Here is a 19,291-nt window from a genome sequence, read left to right on the forward strand (position 1 = left end):
TCTGACTCGCGAGGTTTTGCCTGCTGGTAAGTGCTGTGCTGTGGTGACGCTTGAAGCCAAGAATGCCTTTGCTTTTGCCAAAGGGGATTGAATCAAAAGTGCCTAAGTTAAACTGTATGACTACAGCAACTGAGCTCGGCTATTTAAGAGTTACTTATCCGAGAGGCTTTTTTGGTTTGAAATGGACGACAGACTTAAGGAATACATAGTGAAAGCAGATTACCCTTCAAGGCTCCAGGTCTTTACTTGTGAGAGGAAGCAAGGGTTTTGCAGGCGATCTATTTACACTTGTCAAGTACCCCGAGGAACTGAAGCAATTTGCCGTCTTCTTGGCAGGAACAATGTGTGAACCGTAGAAAGGTCAGTTCACATATAAGTCAATCAGGCTAAGAATGTGTAGTGCCTATAAGACAACACTGGTTGAGGCAATGTGTGTCATTGCTGGAATGATTCTCTTGGATTTTCTAGCAAAAGAGTCGCACTATCTCTACCAGACAAGAAGGGTGAATCCAACTGCGGACGTCCGGAGCGCCAGTAGGGAGGAATTGCGCAGAAAATGGAAGCAAGGATAGGATAATTCCGGGAAAGGCTGTTGGATCTATACGCTGAGCTCCTGTGTTGAGAGATTTGTTGATCGAAAATATGGAAAATTGAATTAACCCCTAAGGCATTTTTTTTATAGAACATGGTATATGCATCGCTTTGGATTAATTGAGACTCCCGACTACTGTCAGTGTGCTGCTACATCCGAGTACCCGGTGCATATTATATTCCTTTATCCGAGTTTCTTAAATGAAAGTTGTGGCTTAAGAGATTCCCTTGACGTAGTTATTGGATTTTGCTGATTGTTGATGTCACAAGTAAGTTTAAAAGCGACAAACGAAATGAAATCCATACAATTCAGACAACGCAAAGTAAGTGGAAAGTCTACAGGGCCAAACTGATCTTGCTTTGAATGTAAATGTTGGATTTCTGGGATTTTATGAAATAGCTTTCAACCCTTACAAGATTGAGGGTATAACCAGTATTAAATTTATTAGATAGCTTAGATAATCTTGATGACAGCTTCAAGCTCTTCCTCAGCCGGGGAGAGAAGACTTGATATAATAAGATATAGTAAAAGAGGATACTCTTGATCTTGCCAGTCCTCATGTATTCCTCGGAAACTTGGGTTCTTAGCAAGAAAAATTGCGAACTCTTGGCCGTGTTCGAGAGAAGAATCCTCCGAAGAATTTTGGTTCCCCTACTTGAGGATGGATGATTCCGTAGCCTACATAACGACGAAATCCGTGAGCGATACCATGACCGTCAAGTTGTGTATAAAATCCGGCTCAATAGGTTACGGTGGGCAGGTCATTTAATCTGTATGGATAAGGATGATCCAGCCCGGAAAGTCTATAAGGTCAATATCTATGGTAGAGAAAGAAGACAAGGCAGACCCTGCCTGAAATGGAGAGATGGCGTAGGTCAGGACGCCAGACAGCTTTTAGGGATATCGAATTGGTGGACCTCGGCGCAAAACCGGGATATATGGAGCTCCTTAGTAAGGCAGACCTAGACCGTATACCAGCTGTTGCGCTGCTGCTGATGATGAAAAGAGGATTCATATTTATTTTACTTCAAAACTCTAAAGAGTCGTATTTTGTAGTCAAAGGAAAATGGTTTCAGCACCATGATCAAAGTGAAAACAACCCTTATAGTACTCGCTTGTTATTTAAGATGCCATTACTTCCGACAACATGAACTATTATAAATACTATTTCAAACCATTCGCAGCAGATTCCTTTACCCAACATTCAATCAATGCAGTGCACTTTCGTATAAGAACTCTTTGACTTTGAAAATGTTTGTAATCCCGTTTCATATCTTCCAACAGACGAATCCTTTCTTGAGTTTGAATATTCAATTGAGAAGAAAAGCTTCAGTCCCCGGCTGAATTTAAGTCAAGAAACTCTTTGTTCTGGTATTGAATTGCAAGAGCATCCTTATGACTTGTGCTGTAATTCAACAAAATGACAGAACTCCAAGTGAAATCCTTAAATTGCTCCAATTAAGTTGGGTCCCTTCTGGAGAAAGGGGTTGTATGGATTGAAAAGCAATCAAGAAATTGAATGGATCACAAAGCATCCCTCGGTGCTTGGATTATTAATTTCGGGTATTTAATAATGTGCATAGACGAAATTCAGATGAAAAACAATTGTTGTAGGGATGCATTTGTACGGTTTGCTATTTAAAAGAAGATTGATAAAAAGTTTGGGGGGGGGGGGGAGGGGGGATAAATAGGTGTACTGCATATAGGGCCTGCTCTTGTCGGGAGCATCTGTATATACAGGGGTGATTTTTTCACTATTGCTCCTGCAACCATAAAAGTTTAGAAATGTGGTACTATTTGTTTGTCAAGTGACCTTATCGTCAAATCCCGGATAAATTGTTCTGGACTAGAAAATGGGTCGAGATTCGGAACACAAAAATGGAAGAATTGTAACCCCCATTCAGAAGCTTCTAATTTTTGTGCGTAGTTTTCACTTAATAAATAAATTATAGCCTTTAAAATATACTTCCTGAAATACGAATTATTTTCAACTACTTCTACCTCAGTTGGCTAGTCTTCGCACAATTAAGAAATTGAATCAATAAAAAGATACTTACATTTCCGATCGGGGGAAAGTTTCACACTGTGATATCGAACTGTTAACAGAATTTCATACTACCCCGTCGCTATCGCAAACCGCAACAATAATTTTATGATAACAAATTGCATCATTTTATATGATTTCATCTGAGATAGATCGCGGAGTAATTTTAATTGAAATACGTGGGAGTTGAATTTTGGCTTTGTGGTGATTTAGATTTTCACCTGGAGAAATATTTACATTGAATTTGCCGTGGTTCTGATACTGAATGCAACGAGTTGCTGTTTGCTTTGGGCATTTTAATGAAAATTTCATGTTTAATTAGTTTGTTTCTATTAGAAATTCTTTTGATGATATTAATCTGAAGCTAATAATGAATGTAAATAGCGCCAGATGGGGTGGAACATCAAAGTTAATTATCAATTCTTTCCGAGACGCGGTTCGTTTAAGGTAAATACTGAATAATTTGAATGGCATTGTTTAGTTACATATTTCTGTCGCTAAGCTGATTATCGTTTTAAACTTAGTTTATTTTGCCCCAAATCTATCCAGAAATCAAGCAGATGCTGTACTTAGGGTAGTGTCAATCAATGAAAATCTCAAGAAACTTCTGAAAGTGACTTTTGAATTGATAGATATTCGAACAAGCAGAGTGAGGTGTGAGAGTAGATTTTCACATGGTGTCATTTTCATGGAAACTAATCTGAACGAAAAGGCTAACAACTGGTCGAATAATTGCTGGGCAAAAGGTCATCAACTAGTCCATAGGCTATTGTTTTGTCTTTGGCAAAAGCTACTCTTATGGTTTGTTCAATGCCCTGGTAGAATTTTATGAAATCATTTCACTTTGCTTGTCTGATCATAGTTCCTTCGCCAGCATCGATTCATTTCCTCTATTTGACAAGTCTTCGAATGTCTTAGCCTGGCTAGGTTCTTATCCACCTGCTTACCTCCCTTGAGAAGGTGTCTGTCTTAACCGGTCAGCTCACTTGTTCTGCGTTTGTGATGTCCTTATCAAAGTCTCCGACCGTTGTTTGTTCTTGATGTCCTTATCTACCTGTAAAAAAGTCCTGTTGTTACTCATCATCATCATCAACGGCGCACCAACCAGTATCCGGTCTAGGCCTGCCTTAATAAGGAACTCTAGAAAAACTCCCGGTTTCCCGCCGAGGTCCACCAATTCGATATCCCTAAAAGCTGTCTGGCGCCCTGACTTACGCCATCGCTCCATCTAAGGCAGGGTCTCCCACGTTTTTTATTCCTACCATAGATCATCATCCTCATCCATGCGGATTAAGTGACCCGCCCACCGTAACCGGTTCAGCTGGATTTTATCCACAACCTCGTCATTATCTAGGCTACGGAATCGCCCATCCTCATGTAGGGAGCCAAAATTTCTGCCGAGGATTCTTCTCTGGAGCGCTCCCAAGAGTTGGCAATTAAGAACCCAAGTCTCCGAGGAATACATAAGGACTGGCAAGATCATTGTCTTGAACAGTAAGAGCTTTGACCAGCAGGTTGCACGTCTCGAGTTGTTCTTCCCATGGTGCCGATATCGCCAGCATAGGCCAGAAGTTGGGTGGACTTAAAGAGGATCGTACCTCTTGCATTTGCCTCAACATCACGGATTACTTTCTTCAGGGTCAGGTTAAAGAGGACGCATGATAGGGCATCCCCTTGTTGATATCGAATGGTCTTGAGAGTGATCCTTCTGCTTTTATCTGGCCTCGCAAATTGGTCAGGGTCAACCTAGTCAGTCTTATCAATTTCGTCGGGATACCGAATTCTTTCATGGCCGTGTACAATTTTACCCTGTCTATGCTATCATAGGCAGCTTTGAAGTCAACGAGTAGATGGTGCAACTGTTGTCCATATTCCAACAGTTTTTCCATCGCTTGCTGCACAGAGAAAAACTGATCTGTTGCTGATTTGCCTGGAATGAAGCCTCTTTGGTATGGGCCAATGATGTTCTGGGCGTATGGGGCTATCCGGTCTAGCAAGATAGCGGAGAATATCTTAAAGATGGTACTCAGCAACGTGATACCTCTATAATTGCTGCACTGTGTGATATCTCCCTTTTTATGTATGAGACAGATTATGCCGTTTTACCAATCGTCAGGCATTAATTCGCTGTCCCATACATTGAGCACAAGTTGATGAACCACATGGTGTAACTGATCGCCTTCATATTTAACTAATGGTGATTTTTAAGTCGATGAATTGCACGGACTGTTTCTCCTTTGCTTGGTGGTGGCAGTATTTGTCTGTCGTCTTCAGTTGGCGAGACCTCTAACTTGCCGATGTTCTGGTTGTAGTAGTAGTTCAGTAGTTCATCAAAGTACTCAACCCATCGCTCCAATATGCCCATTCTGCCGGAAATCAGATTTGCCTCTTTGTCTCGGCAGGGTGAGTATTGAGGTGTATAAGGCTTCATCCTGCTGTCTTGTTGGTAAAATTTGCGCGCCTGGTGCGGTTGCTCCCTGCACTTTTCGAGTTCACAGACTTGTTGGTTCTCCCAGGCTTCCTTTTTTCGTCTGTTAAGTCACTTCTCCGCTCGACGGAGTTCGTGATAAGTCCCTGCGCGTGCGCGCATTCTTTGAGAATGCAACATTACTCGGTGTGCCGCATTCTTCCGTTCAGTAACTAGCTCACATTCATCGTCAAACCCACCGTTCCGACTTTTTTTGCGACTGGGGCCAAGTATCTTTGTTGATGCTTCATCTCCACGATCTCTGTTGACTGCGGTTATTGCGACATCCATTTCCCTCTTATAGGTGTCGCGGAGGGCGTGTTCTTCTTCTTCCAAGTATGATTATGATATCATACTTGGGACAGGCTTCGAGGGTCCGTTCAACTGCCTCGTAGAAGGAATCCTTCTCCGGCTCTGCAGTCTCCTTTGTAGGGGCGTGGATGCTTATGAGGCTTACATTTCTAAATTTGCCTCGCAAACGTAGAGTGCACACCCTTTCGCTTATATTTTCAAAGCCGATAACAGCAGGTTTCATTTTTTGGCTGACTAAGAAACCTACTCCGGGCACATGGTTTGCTGGATGGCCACTATTATATATGGTGTAGCGGCTCTTCTCCAGGACATCCAACGCATCTCCTGTAACGCAGTTACATCAGCCCTGCTGCTCAGCAGCTTCATCTCTGTACAGGGAGCACACTTTCCATGAGAAAATGTGCAAATCCTTGTCGTTGCTGGGTTCGTCTTTGTATTATTCGTCCAGTCGGAGGCTCCTGTTGTGGCTTTTTAACAAGTTGTTTTCCGTGTAGGGATGTCAGCCGTACCCAACCCCGAACCTGGAAGACCAGTTTGTACAATTTGTCCTGTTTTTAGGCGCGGGAGACTCGCCTTCATCCTTCTCCGTCTGCAGCTTTTCGTTAAGAGAGACCTCCCAGCGGTCACCAGGTGGAGGTGGTAGTAGAGCTGTTGGTGTTGGTTGAGCAGGCGTTTCCCAGGTTTTATGCTCCATCGTGGGTACCAATCCACGTTTCGGCTGGGACCTATACTACCTTTGATCACCTGTAGTAGTATGTCCAATGAAATCTCATAAGCTTAAACTACTAGGCAACAACAAAATTTTTGATGAATCTTTTGTGAATAGGTTTCGTTTTCCACATGGTGGACTCCTGCTAGATTGGAGCTACATTCGACATGGAGTTCAATTCTCTGTTTTTGAGGTTCAAAAGAAACGGTTTATTATCTGCTTTGATGGTAGTCTGACGTAATTGGCTAGGAGATTGTTTCACATAGGAAAGCTCACGAAAGGAACGCTACACGCAAGCCAAAGATAGTTTGCTCAAATTTACACAGTATTGGCTAGTCGTATGACCTCTCTTACTGGCGATACTGTCTATCGGTAGGAGCACTCGGCGTTCTTTTTACCGTTGTGAAAGGTGGAATCACACAGCCGCTGAGTACATATGGCGAAGGTTCACCACTAGCGGAAAGTCAACGAGAGTTTGGCACGCCTATAACAAGACCCAATCATAACAGCTTTTGGGCCAGACGCGTTCTCCTCGTAGGGGCCACCGATACCTACCCACACTACCCTCGAGGAAAATGCATTTGATAGTAGCACAATATTTTTAATTCAATGATCTCCTTGCTCCTGATCACGTGGAATAATGATCCTCAGTTTTTCGCGGATTCACTGTGCACGCTATGTGTGTTCAAAAATTAGTCGAGGTTAGTGAGGTAAATGCAAGAGTTACGATTCCCTTTAAGTCCACCAAACTACTGGCCTTGCTGACGATATCGACATCATCGGAAGAACGACCCGAAACGTATAAATTGCCTTCATCCAGATCGAGCAGGCGGTGATTGGTACGAGATCTTGGGCTGCACATCAAGACAAAATATATGGTGGCAACGTCAGTACCAAAAATCAACCAACCAACAACATCTGGTTAAACGGGAAGAATAAAGATAGGAGAATACAACTTTGAGACCGTTGATAATTTGTCTTATCTAGGGTCGAAAATCACAAACGATAACAGTTACGATGATGAAATTCGCGCACAGTTCTTATCAGCCAACAGATTCTATTTCAGCTTACCAAAACTGTTCCGCTCGAAACGTCTCGCTGATCTTGTCCTCATGTATTTCTCGGAGACTTGGGTTCTTCGCAATAAAAATTGCGAACTTTTGGCCGCATTCAAGAGAAGAATCCTCTGAAGAATTTTTGGCCCCCTACATGAGGATGGACGATTCCGTAGCCTACATAACGACGAAATCTATGAGCGATACCATGACCGTCAGATTGCGGATAAAATCCGGCTCACTAGGTTACGGTGGGCGGGTCACTTAATCCGTACGATGAAAATGATCTAGCCTGGAAAATCTATAAGGCAGTAGGAAAAGGAGACGAGGTAGACTCTGCCTGAGATGGAGCGATGGCGTAGGTCAGGACGCCAGACAGCTTTTAGGGGTATCGAATTGGTGGACCTCGGCGCAAAACCGGGATGTCTGGAGTTGCTTATTAAAACAGGCCTCGATCGGATACCGGTTGTTGCGCCGTTGATGATGATGATGATGGTTATAGCTTCGTGCTCCACTTCTCCATCACTGTTCTTAGGAAGAGTACCACATCCAGATTGATTTCGTGCAAGTGTAACATTCATAGTAGCCTCGAATGCGGTATGGAGTCAATGGCTGACTTATAATCGATGTACGCTGTCGTGATGTTTCGTTTCTGGTAATAAACATCAAGATATTTTGAGAAGTTCACACAGATAATTGAAGTAAGAAGCCTAAAAATAGTGGGAAACAATTAATTGGTCGACATTTTGAAGAGCTGTAGGCATGCCTTCCTATGTAGATGAGAGTCCATGGTGTTGTCTTTCCTTGCTTTGTTGTCCGCAGAAGGCTGCTTTGACATCAGGGAATGCGATGGAATGATGCTGCAAGCTCCTACTTGAGCGCCTCAAGGATTTCATTGATTGACATGTTATTTCAGAGACATCTTCAGCTACCAAGCTGGCCCTGACTTCGGGGTTGCCCAGTACCTTACAGGTGGAGTATTCGAGCTGCTCCTTTTTTTGATTGCAGTTGGAAGACATTACGGTTATTTATCATTTGGGACTTATTGAAAACATTCTCTTCCGGAACATAGTTTAGCTCAGAAAAACGAAGTATGAAGGCGTCATGGAGTCGATATTTGTACTCTGCAGGATTTTATTCGATGACACGGTTATAGGCGCGGACGGGACGCGGACGTCTGACTCAACGACGCCTAATTCTCCATCGTTGCGGTTAGCGGTATTTTCGTCAAAACTTTTTAAGTTGTAGAGTAACTCTCAACAATTTTCCATGTCTCTGAAGTCCCATCAAATGAATTTACCGCAGTATTCTCAATTTTTTCTTGTCGGGTAGTGAGGTAACAGTCAAGGTTATCTCCAGAGGCAGCGAAAGTATCTATTTCCCCACTCATGGAGAAACACCGTGGGAGGCATCGCCCTCTCTACATTGCATTTCTGGACCTAGAGAAAGCGTTTGACCGTGTATCACGCGAACTCATTTTAGTGCCAGAAGAATTCGTGCGCTGGGTTGTATTGCACTACCACGATCCCAAAAGTAAAGTTCGAAGTATGGCGGGTGTACCAAAAAGGCTTCGTGCCTCTGTTGGTGTTAATCAAGGGAGCGCCTTCTTACAACACCTCTTTGTTCTTGTTATGGACACCGTCACACGGGACATACAACGTCCAGCGCCATACAGACTGCTTTATGCAGATGATGTTTTTCTAGTATCTAAAAACAAAAATTGATCTCGAGCAACTTGTCCAAAAATGGAATGATCGCCTCATGCCACACGGCTTCAGATTGAATCTAAACAAAACTGAATTTTTGACGGCCGATCCCCATGAGACACGCACAATCACTGTCAGCGGCAGTGATCTGGCCAGAACTTAGCGATTTAAATATCTCAGATCAACGCTATCAGGCAATGGAGAACTGCGTTATGAAATGGCTTCACGCATTAACGCAACCTGGATGAAGTGGCATTCCACAACTGGTGTTCTTTGTGATCGACGTATCAACGAACGCCTCAAATCTAAAAGTTACCGCAATGTCGTCCGTCCTGTCGCCCTCTATGGTTCTGAGTGTTGGCCGACTATAAAAGACAATGAACGGCGTCTTCTGGTAATGGAGACGAAGATGTTGCGTTGGATTAATGGCGTGACACGTTTTGATCACATTCGAAATGAGGATATCCGCGATCGTTATGGGGTTGCAGGGATGGTGGAAAAATTGCGAGAGAGGGATCTTCGATGGTATGGTCACTCAATTCGTGCTAGCGAGAATTCACTTGCCAAGATTTGTCTGAACATCGAAGTCGCTGTTAAAAGACCAAAAGGCGAAACAACGGTGGCTTGATACGCTGGATGGGGATTTAAACGCCTCGAGATTACATCCTGATCAGGCATTTGATAGAGCCAAATGGCGGAACCGATTACGACGATCTTTGTAAAAATTTAAAAATCGTAGTCGAAAGTGGCGGATACGCTTCTACTTATCATAAAATATATTTTCTTCAATAATTATGCTATAAAAATTTCATCACATTAAGCTAAACGCGTCAATAAATTGGTTGCGATCATATGCACATGGACATGAATCTAAAGATATAAAAAGTACTATTTTATTGCCCGTATATTTCTGTGTATCTACACATGTCATCTATGATTGACAAACGGATTGTAAACAAAGACTGTATTCCTGTTCAAATAATGGCACGATCGGGACAGTTTAATGAATCATTTCCTTGTGATCTAAACCGACCAAATTTCAAGGTAAAGATTGTACAGAAATCATACAAACAAATAAACGACGAATAATGTTCTATTTTTAATCGGAAAATGTACTGACGTTGAAAAAGATTCAAACATTTTTCAAAACAATTGAAAACGTGTAAGATATGCTATTTAAAAAAGTCGAAATGTCAAACACACGTTAGGAAGTCGAGGCATATAATGCCGGACCATAGTGCGTCTACTAAACCATCTACGTGGCATTTGGGAAATAGAATTTCCTTTGTTTGGTCGATGGTCTTTGAAGGTTAAAAATAATTTAATTGTTTTGGAATTAGTTTGGATTTTTCGAGAAAAAGCATGGGAATGCCTCTTTGAGCGCGTGTGATTCAGATTTTTCCTTTAAAGATTCAGATACGTTGAGACATGTTGGAGGCAATGTGCTGAGATGATGATGATCTTTTGCTGAAATAGCCATACGGGCAGGGTTGATGAACCGTGGTTTATAATTCAAGGCCTAGGACAGCTTGCACTCGCATCCCTTTGTGTGAAATGTTAATCTGAAAATAGAATGTATTTTTGGATTAGTACTTTTGCAGATGAGTAGCATTAATGGATTCAAGCCTCTGGTCTGGTGGTGAATGTATGATATGAAGTTGATATGGACTTGGTTTTGGCGGAAGTTCCATATATTGGAAACAAATTAGAACTAACTTCCGCCATTGAAATTTACCCTTCTCCATTAACTATTGCCTTAAATTTTCTCTTTAAGTTTTGGGTGGTATAATAATTTGTTGGGAGGAAACTTGGTCGATAATAATTTTATTTACATTGGGGAGGTAGTTTATTTTCCTTGGTTATGACTCTCACTTTAGGTCTTCGTATAAACAAACAACAGACAAATCTAGATCAGCAGAAAAACAATGTTGTTTTGAGCAATTATATTTCAAGCAGACTAGTTTAATAATGCTTTCATTTTGGTTTAAATTTGTTACGCTTTTAATCAAGAATAAAAGATTCGAAATACTCCGAATCAGTCAGTTTGTTACGGGTTTGAACACATCAATTATTATGAGATACTTTTGTGTCGTTATTCGACGCAGATTACATTGTCTCCAGTGAAATAAACTACCTTTAGAAGGATCAAATAAAAGAATGCTGAAAAATATAAGGTAGGGCCCATCAACGATAAAATATTCCTACAAAATTAATATTTAAATTGGCGCCCAATGTGGGGTCAAAATGTTATTAAATTGGAAAATTGATAAAGTTTCCAATTGATCTTTCTGGTCTCATAATTATTATAAGATACTGGTTAGGTACGGCACCATTGACTCTTGATGTAGCAAGGCATACTTTTTATAAAATGATATCTAGCTGAATCTTAAGTATGATACTTTTATGGTTTTAGTGCCCGCTCAGGGACTGTCTATAATGAGACCGTTGACACTTTTACTGATTTAAACTTTCACTTCTTAACCTTTGCCAAATAAAAATGAAGAAGCAAAATGATGATCCATCACTCTCAGGTGGGGGTTTCTGATGCGGTCACTATTGCTGTTTGTAGTGAACGCCCATCTACAGGTGGCTGTCTCCAGATCCAGTCAGACTAGAGGAGTGCTTGGATAAGAACACACCCCCTCTTGCTTTCTGAAACCAATGGAACAATTTCAACTATTCTGTCGACGAAACCAATATCCAATTGTGTTTATATTGCTAGTTACCCCTAGTAGGATACTGGCGAATTCCAATAAATTTTTTATATTACGTTACTAATTTGTTTCAAAAAAATTTGAGGGTATAAGTAATTGTACTTTCTAATTTAGGTTTTCGAGAATATCCCTCCTTTGATTGCTGCATCCGGGTAGAGAGTTTTGCTGCTCCTCTTGTGAAACTTCAGACATCTCAAAAGTGGTAATATTAATGGCACAATTACTGTCTAAGCACAGATAAAAACGATAGATATACGGAGGGTCATGCTGTAACTGGAAAGGTTCCAAATTCAGGCACATGCTTTGCCCAGATCCCTCTTCACCTGTATATCATCCCTTCCTTAAAATGTATGTAATAAGATATGCCACTTCTTTGTTTTATTCTGGCATTTTTAGCGTTGTAAGTGATTACCTTCTAGAAATCTTCGGGCAATATCCTGGATATTCGCGCATCAAGTCGCTATTTCGTTTTGAAATTTTCATTGTATCGTATCTTACTTCAACTTGACATCCGTTTAACAATTGAATTTTGAACCCTGTGTGCTGGAAGTTCTGATCCAGTTGATTTAAAGTATATGATTCGGTAGATGACTTAAGTACTGGATCGCAGCAATAAGAGAACTTGATTCACCTTTCTGAATTGGCAAACTAAGAGGCAAGCAAGCGTGTTTCAAAGAGTACTTGAGACAGATTTAAAAAGCCGAATTAAGTTAATCATCAAGCATTTTATATTATTTTGGACCTCATTGTTGACAACTGTCACTTTATAGTTGATTCGTTCCAAGTTTGTTAATAGAAGTTATCTTCAGTATAAGTTTTTCGCAACCTCTGAGGAAGAATTGATGTTTGTAAATTGAAGTTGGGGCAAGGTCTTCCTTCCATCTTCACGTCTCCCTTTTTATCACTGATTCAGAGACATTTACTAGCCTTAATGAACCACGTATTTGACATGCTCGAAATTGGATGGACAAAAAATTACTATAATACCTGCCTTGAATTAGCATTTTAATGGGGTAAACCTCAATGGGGTGTCTCCTAAATCGGTATTATGTCTCTGAAGCCATTGGTTCTTCTTGTGAATTGAGGCTAAAGCGCATGGAATATTGCGCTGCCATCCCAAAGCAACTCCATTATACCCCACCCACTTCCTTGTACGCTTTCGTGCTAGCCAAGCTCGGAAAGGATAGGGCGATGGGCCTTTTTTGATACTTAAGTCCCTTATGCGTCCGCCACAAAAAACTGACTTGGGATCGCACCAGCATCTGAAAATCCAAAAGGAAAGAGACAAAATTGTAAATAAATCGAAACGAGGGGTCATGAAATTTGGAATGATACTATAATGGAAGCTCGACTATACGCGTGAAATTGAAAAATTCATGAACTCCGGACCATGACGGAGAGAGGAAAATCCAGGTAGGTAGGTATCAGTGGCCGCTTCAAGGAGTCCAATTAGCGCTTTGGTGCGCCGTCCCCAAAGAATGGTTTACCCAGTGCCCGCAGCCTGACTCTAGCCAGAGCTGGGCAATCGCAGAGAAAGGGCATGAGGCTTTCACTTCCTTCTCCGCAGCTTTGGCAATGCGAGTTGTAGGGTATGCAGAGCCTAGCGGCATGGTCCCCTATGGGTCAGTGCCCCGTGCAGACAGCCGTAATCTTGAATGCATTTGCACGCGTCTGGCACAGGAGCTCTCGTGATCGGCCAAATTCTCCTTCACTTGGCACAGCTTGTAAGCCTTCGCCATCTCAGGTCCGTGACTGCTAGGTAGTGCGAGTTGACTCGGCCCCCGACAGCCGCCAGCGGAACACCGACTGTATTCGCCGAGGGACTGCCAAGAGCAAAGCTTTGCCTGGCCAATCCGTCAGCCCACTCATTCCCCTCTATGTTCATATGCCCGGAAACCCAGAGGAGAGTGACCTTGAGCGTGCCGCCTAGATGGTTGAGCGCATCTCTGCACTGTCCCACCAGCCGGGAAGATGTCGTTGAGTACAAAGCCTTGATGGCCGCTTGGCTGTCGGTCAGAATGGCTATGTTTCGCTTGGAGCTCGAATCACGCTCCAGCCATCGACAGACTTCCAGTACTTCCGCCTCGAATACACTAGTGAAATTTGGGAAACCATACGACTTGGGTACACCGTGTGTATTCGAGAAAACCCCCGCGCCGACTCCATAGGCCATCTTTGATCCGTCCGTAAAGAATACCGTATCATAGTCTTGCAACACGCCACCGGTCTTCCACTTTGCCCTGGTTGGAAGGTCCACAGCAAAGTTTCTCGCGAAGTTCAGTTTGCGTGTGACATATTCCGTGAGGGATGCCCAAATTTCTCGAGGTATTTCATCTAGGATGTTGCTGTGGCCGTAGGACTTCGCTCTCCAGCATCTGGACTCACGTAGTCTGACGGCACTGCACGCTAGAGTATATTGAGATCATCTGCCGGGCAGGACTGCAGAGCCCCCGTAGCACCTGCACACACGGTTCTTTGAATCCTATTAAGCTTCGTTCTATTGTATTTCTTCTTCAAAGCCTGCCACCATACAATAGAGCCGTACGTCAGGATCGGATGCACTACAGCGGTGTACATCCAGAGAACCATCCTCGGCCGGAGATCCCATTTCTTTGCAAAGGTTCTCTTACAGGCATAGAAGGCTATACAGGCCTTCTTAACCCTCAGTTCTATGTTCAACGTCCAATTTAGCTTAGGATCCAGGATTACACCCAGATACTATACATTAGAGGAAAGAACCAATCTTTGTTCATTCAGCCGTGGTAGATGGAATTCTGGTATCCTTGTCTTGGTGGTGAATAGCATCAGTTGCGTTTTGGTTGGGTTTATGCTGAGAGGGTGTGTATAGCTTCAAACGCTATATTCTGTATTTTCCGTCTCCAAATGATTAGAGCTCAACTTTGAGACTGGCTGCTTTGTTGTACACAAGCAAGTCTATCACAAACGAAACTTGCACGTTCTCATTGGTAGGGACCGCTAGCCACATGGTGGGCCACTGTGAGAAACTGGGTAAGATTATAACTAATCTCACCATGCCCTGCTTCCAACCACTCTGTGATGGCAGGGATGAGCGTGTGTATCCACCGGCCCTTTGGCGTTTGCAGACCTCTCCCTTTCGCCCTTTTTCGTCTAGGATACAGGAGAGATGGACCTGATATTTATTTATTTAAAGGACAATAAACAGAGTAAACCCCAATTACTTATTGTCCTCAGGAGGAGGAGAAGCAATAGTCTTATCCTTTCCTTAAAACTACTTAAAGAGGAGAAGTTTAAAGAACTAGCTGTTGTGTGCTGCAACTTTGACAAAGTCTGGGAATCGGGGAGTGGACTTCGAGCTCTGTGAAGGGCACGCTGAAAAGGTCCTCGTTACGTATATTATAAGACACAGGATGGTCGGTGATGTCGTTACAGGCGGAGCCGTCCATCAGACTCGAGGAAACTTTAAAAAATGTGCATAATTCGAGATAACTCTTTTCATATTTTGAAGTACTGAAAATTTCCCAGTGGACTAAAATCATCCAAAACGGCGATAATTCTTCTTGCCATTTACGATTTACGAAGCTCAGTTCTACTCTTTTTCTGCTCCGTGATGCAAATTTTGGAGTATTAAACCTGTAGGATAATTTGCTGCTTTTTTTGAGATATCAACTGGAAGATTTAAATTCATTTTATTTTCCTTCTCTATTTCAGGCGAGATTTAGTCAATCAAGAAGCACGTTATAGTGCCCAACTTGAAGAAGCCCAGAAAATTATTTTAAGCGCACAGACGAAAGTCAACGACCTTCAAGCGAAAATTGATAGTTTAGAGAAGGAGTTATCAATCAAGTCGTGGAATGTTGATCGTAAGTGAATGAAACCTTAATAAAATCTTGAAAAATTTCATTCAACTTGTTCATAAAAATTTTCAATTTTATAGGACTTCAGGGAGAGCTCCAAGCAGCAAATAAAGAAGATGCCTGCGTCAGGCGTAGGTTGAACCTTCTCCAGGACGAAATAGTTGATATTAAACAGAAATACTCAGAGAATGAGTACGAACTCAATCGTAGATACGGTAAGTAACTGGGCATTATGGATTTATAGAGCAATGAAAAGATGGCGAGATTTTTTTTTCGATGGTACTTGCCTTCTCATTTGAAGTTTGATTTGGGTTTTCCGAGAAGTTTACTCAACTCTTCAGCTTTCCCACGTCTTTCAGTTTTGCTTTGTTCGAGTTTCATTACCTATACTGGTTACTGGAAAATGAACTATAAACTTGCAAATTCCTGCTTTTGATAGGTTATCTTAAAGCGCTCGTAAAACATGCTGAGGAATACAAAATGCAGTTCTTGACTATTCAGGGAATGCAATTTTTGATCATCATCATGTATTCAACTCTAGACCACAAACTGTGTTAAATAGCCTAAAAAGTTTAAACACGAGGGCATATTCAGGTAACAGGCATAGTGTTGTGTTTGTCGTCTCCAAGAATTTCTTCCGCAAAATTATAAACATAATTAAAACGAAAACCAAAGAATGAATTTCGTGAAGTGTGGAAGTTGTAGTGTGTAATCGTTTCAAAAAAAGGACGGCTCAGTGAAAGGGAAGTAGAACTATAAAACCAGTATTAGAATTGTTGGTGGTTACGGTTTCGAACACTTATCGGAGGTATCACTCCAACAGGATGGCTTATTTTCTGACCTAGTTGATGACATATTTTCTATAAAAAAGTACTCCTAATTGCTTGCTGTCAGCTGTCATTTTAGCTGATCGATCTTAATACCACTTCTGCTCAACTAGACCATAGAGAAAAAGAGATTTCAGTGAATTGCCACCTTCGAATTCCATGAAAGGGCCGAAAATATTATCCTCCTATCTCAAACGGGATGTGCCCATCTATGGTACCCGTTTGCCTCCCGTCTAACATGATTTTGCTGCTCTCGGGTACCGCCCCCCAAGGTGAAAGCAATTACTACTTATAAGCGGTGTCAGGAGCAAAACAGGCAGGCGAACATTACATAAGGTGTTGAGATGTCATATCACTGGATAGAGATGGATGCCAGTTTTTAAAATATGGAGTTGTTCCTAGATAACGGCGTTGACTATTTTTAAAACACTTCACTTTTCTATTGTGAACAAGATTTTCAGTGTATGGCTAGCAGCAAAGTAAGACGGTGTAACCCTGGGGAAGCATTCGCCATCAATATACGATACTACATTGTTGAGGGCTTCTCAATATTCTGGAAGTCTTTACAATTTAGCCTCGGCTAGAAGCTTATGATATATGTACGTATAATACGCACTTAAAGCTTGGTAGTTGCTTTTGAATGCGGAACTCCAGTCTCCATAACTTTCATTGAATTCATTCAAGGGGGTCGTTAGAGATAATTCTGGAAATGTGGAACTACTTCAGAAATAAAAAAGACTGGATTGACCTTAACTTTATTTTAAACAGCTCAAGAGCAAGTATTGTATTTATAAACCTATTCAAACAATAAAATTTTACTTCTTTTCCCGCTTTGCCCTGTTTGGTAGCGTGGCCAGCTCTTCTAGACGGAATTCGCCACTTTTCTCGCCGGCTTGGTCTCCGCAGAGTCGAAAGGTTCTGCTTTGGTGAACCTTGGAGTCATTTCTTACTATCTTCGATGTTGAAGTCAGGTTCGCAGATGCCCTTATTTTTGGCGAGATCATAGGCTATTATGCCACTGGTCCACAACATTTTTGTCTCTATTACGGCGAGGCGGTATTCATTCATCGGCTAGCACTTATTTATTGGAGGGGTAGCTAAGCTGTAGTAGACTTTGAATTCGATATGTTCATCTACTTAGAGCAGTGTATAGCGCATTGGACGTTTGATGAACTTAACAATGTTCGTAGCAAGAATAAAGAAGAGCGACCACAGGGCGCTTCATTGATGACCAGCACTTCACTTTTGGAGTCGCAATTGAGCACACGAGTTCGTCTGGCACTAGGTGCTGCCACAATGCAGACGAGATGAGTTAGTATGAATGTGGACGGAACGCTTTTTCTAGATCCAGAGGGAGACAGTTTTCACGCAACGTATATTGCACCAGTTCTTGACAAACCTGGCTTGTTTAACGATAATTTGAACAAGCATTGCGAATACGGTTTACAAGAACAACTGAATAGGATGGTAATTTAAAGATGCTACTGGACAACCTTTCGCTTTCTATATTAGGATGCGTTTCCTTACTAATTGGATCCTCAATAATAGAATCAAAGAATTCGCTGAGCCAGGGTATTGGATCCGAACTCTAAGCTTTATGGAGTTCAAATGCTATTTTGTTTGTTTCCGTTGCTTTCTCCGATTTCCTTCGTTTGATAGTCTATTCAACTTCGTCAACTGGTAGAGTTGCTCTAAACGTTGACTATACTAACAGTTGTGGTGGATGAGCAAGTTCTTTAGTTCAAATCTTTTTTAAATATTCCCGTTAATTGTACGTGGCGGCTCGTCGGCTGGTAAGTGACATACCCCTCAGGCTATTAATACAACAGAAGTCTTCTATATCCTGTAGGCGCTGGTGTTTGCGCTCTTGCCGTCCCGAGCGGTCGGAGACGATCTGGTTATTGTTATTCCAAATGCAAGTAGGGCAAGTATCTTAAACCACTTACTTGACTTGGTAACTCTTATGGTTACGGCACTTTGCCGACCGTATTTTCGGTTTAATCCCATGATCATTTCTTTTCTCACGAAAAAGAACCATTTAATTGATGGTGAAGCAGCGCACTCCTTCCTCTGGTTTTAACGGTGGGTTCATTTGGAGGATAGTACTTAATAGCCGATGTTGAGGTGTGGTTGTCTCATGGAGAACGATTCGGCTATCAATGACGGTGAGAAAATGGTGGCGTTTTAAGGAATACAGCTGAGTTATATTTTATTATTTCTGCTATGAAATGTAGGAGGATGAGAGACAAAGCCTTGAGCCCATGGCAGTAGTCGCCCTCTCTCTTTTCGCCGACATAACCATTAAAATCCCCGACATAGACGGCATAGTCATCGACGTGAGCATCCTTTTGTGGAGTAAATGCCAGAATAAATCTTCCTAAGCAGGTCAATCTGACTGTAGTGCTTACACGAAGATATGAATATCCCGACCAGTTGAGATAACCATTATCATCATCAGCGATGTAATAACCTGTGTATGGTCTAGGCCTTTCTTAGTAAAAAGCTCCAGACATTCTGGTTTTGTACAGAGGTCCATCAATTCGATGTATTTAAAAGCTGCCTGACGTCCGAGCTTAGATCATCGTTTGATTTCGGGCAGGGTCTGCAATATTTTCTTTTTCTACCATATATTTGGTCTTTATAGATTGGTTTCTCACCGCATCCACTGCCAGCCAGTCTTGTCCATAAACAGACGGTCGTGGTATCGCCAATAAATTCTTCTCTGGAATGAGGTTCGCAATTTCCCCTGGTAGAAATCCCAGTTTGCGAGGAATGCATGAAGACAGAGACCTCGTGCTGAGACGTTTCCAGGGGGATAATTTTTGAAAGCTGAAATAGATTCTATTAGCTGCCAACAACCTTACGCGAGTCATTGGATTCAACTATGGGTAGTTGAGGAAAGGCTTCCTAAAGGTGATATTGTAATAGTGATGAGTGTTTTCAATGCTGATAGTACCTTCCACGTACATGTGATGAGAAAACATGGTTTTCGCCACCGTAATGGTGAGAGATTTGTAGATTACAGCGAT

At 42.0% G+C, this 19,291-nt stretch overlaps 1 protein-coding gene across 4 annotated transcripts in view; it reads left to right on the forward strand.

The window, feature by feature from the left end:
• LOC119647538 (putative uncharacterized protein DDB_G0282133) overlaps positions 1-19,291 on the forward strand; it is an 88,012-nt gene that overhangs the window by 54,464 nt on the left and 14,257 nt on the right. For all 4 annotated transcript variants that reach the window (XM_038048528.1, XM_038048529.1, XM_038048526.1 and 1 more), the window contains exons 3-4: positions 15,290-15,441; positions 15,516-15,650. In XM_038048528.1, coding sequence (XP_037904456.1) covers positions 15,290-15,441; positions 15,516-15,650 — 287 coding nt within the window. The remainder of the gene's footprint in view (positions 1-15,289; positions 15,442-15,515; positions 15,651-19,291) is intronic.

Source organism: Hermetia illucens, chromosome 2 (assembly GCF_905115235.1).
Source record: "Hermetia illucens chromosome 2, iHerIll2.2.curated.20191125, whole genome shotgun sequence".
In the NCBI taxonomy this organism is placed as follows: Eukaryota; Metazoa; Arthropoda; class Insecta; order Diptera; family Stratiomyidae; genus Hermetia; species Hermetia illucens.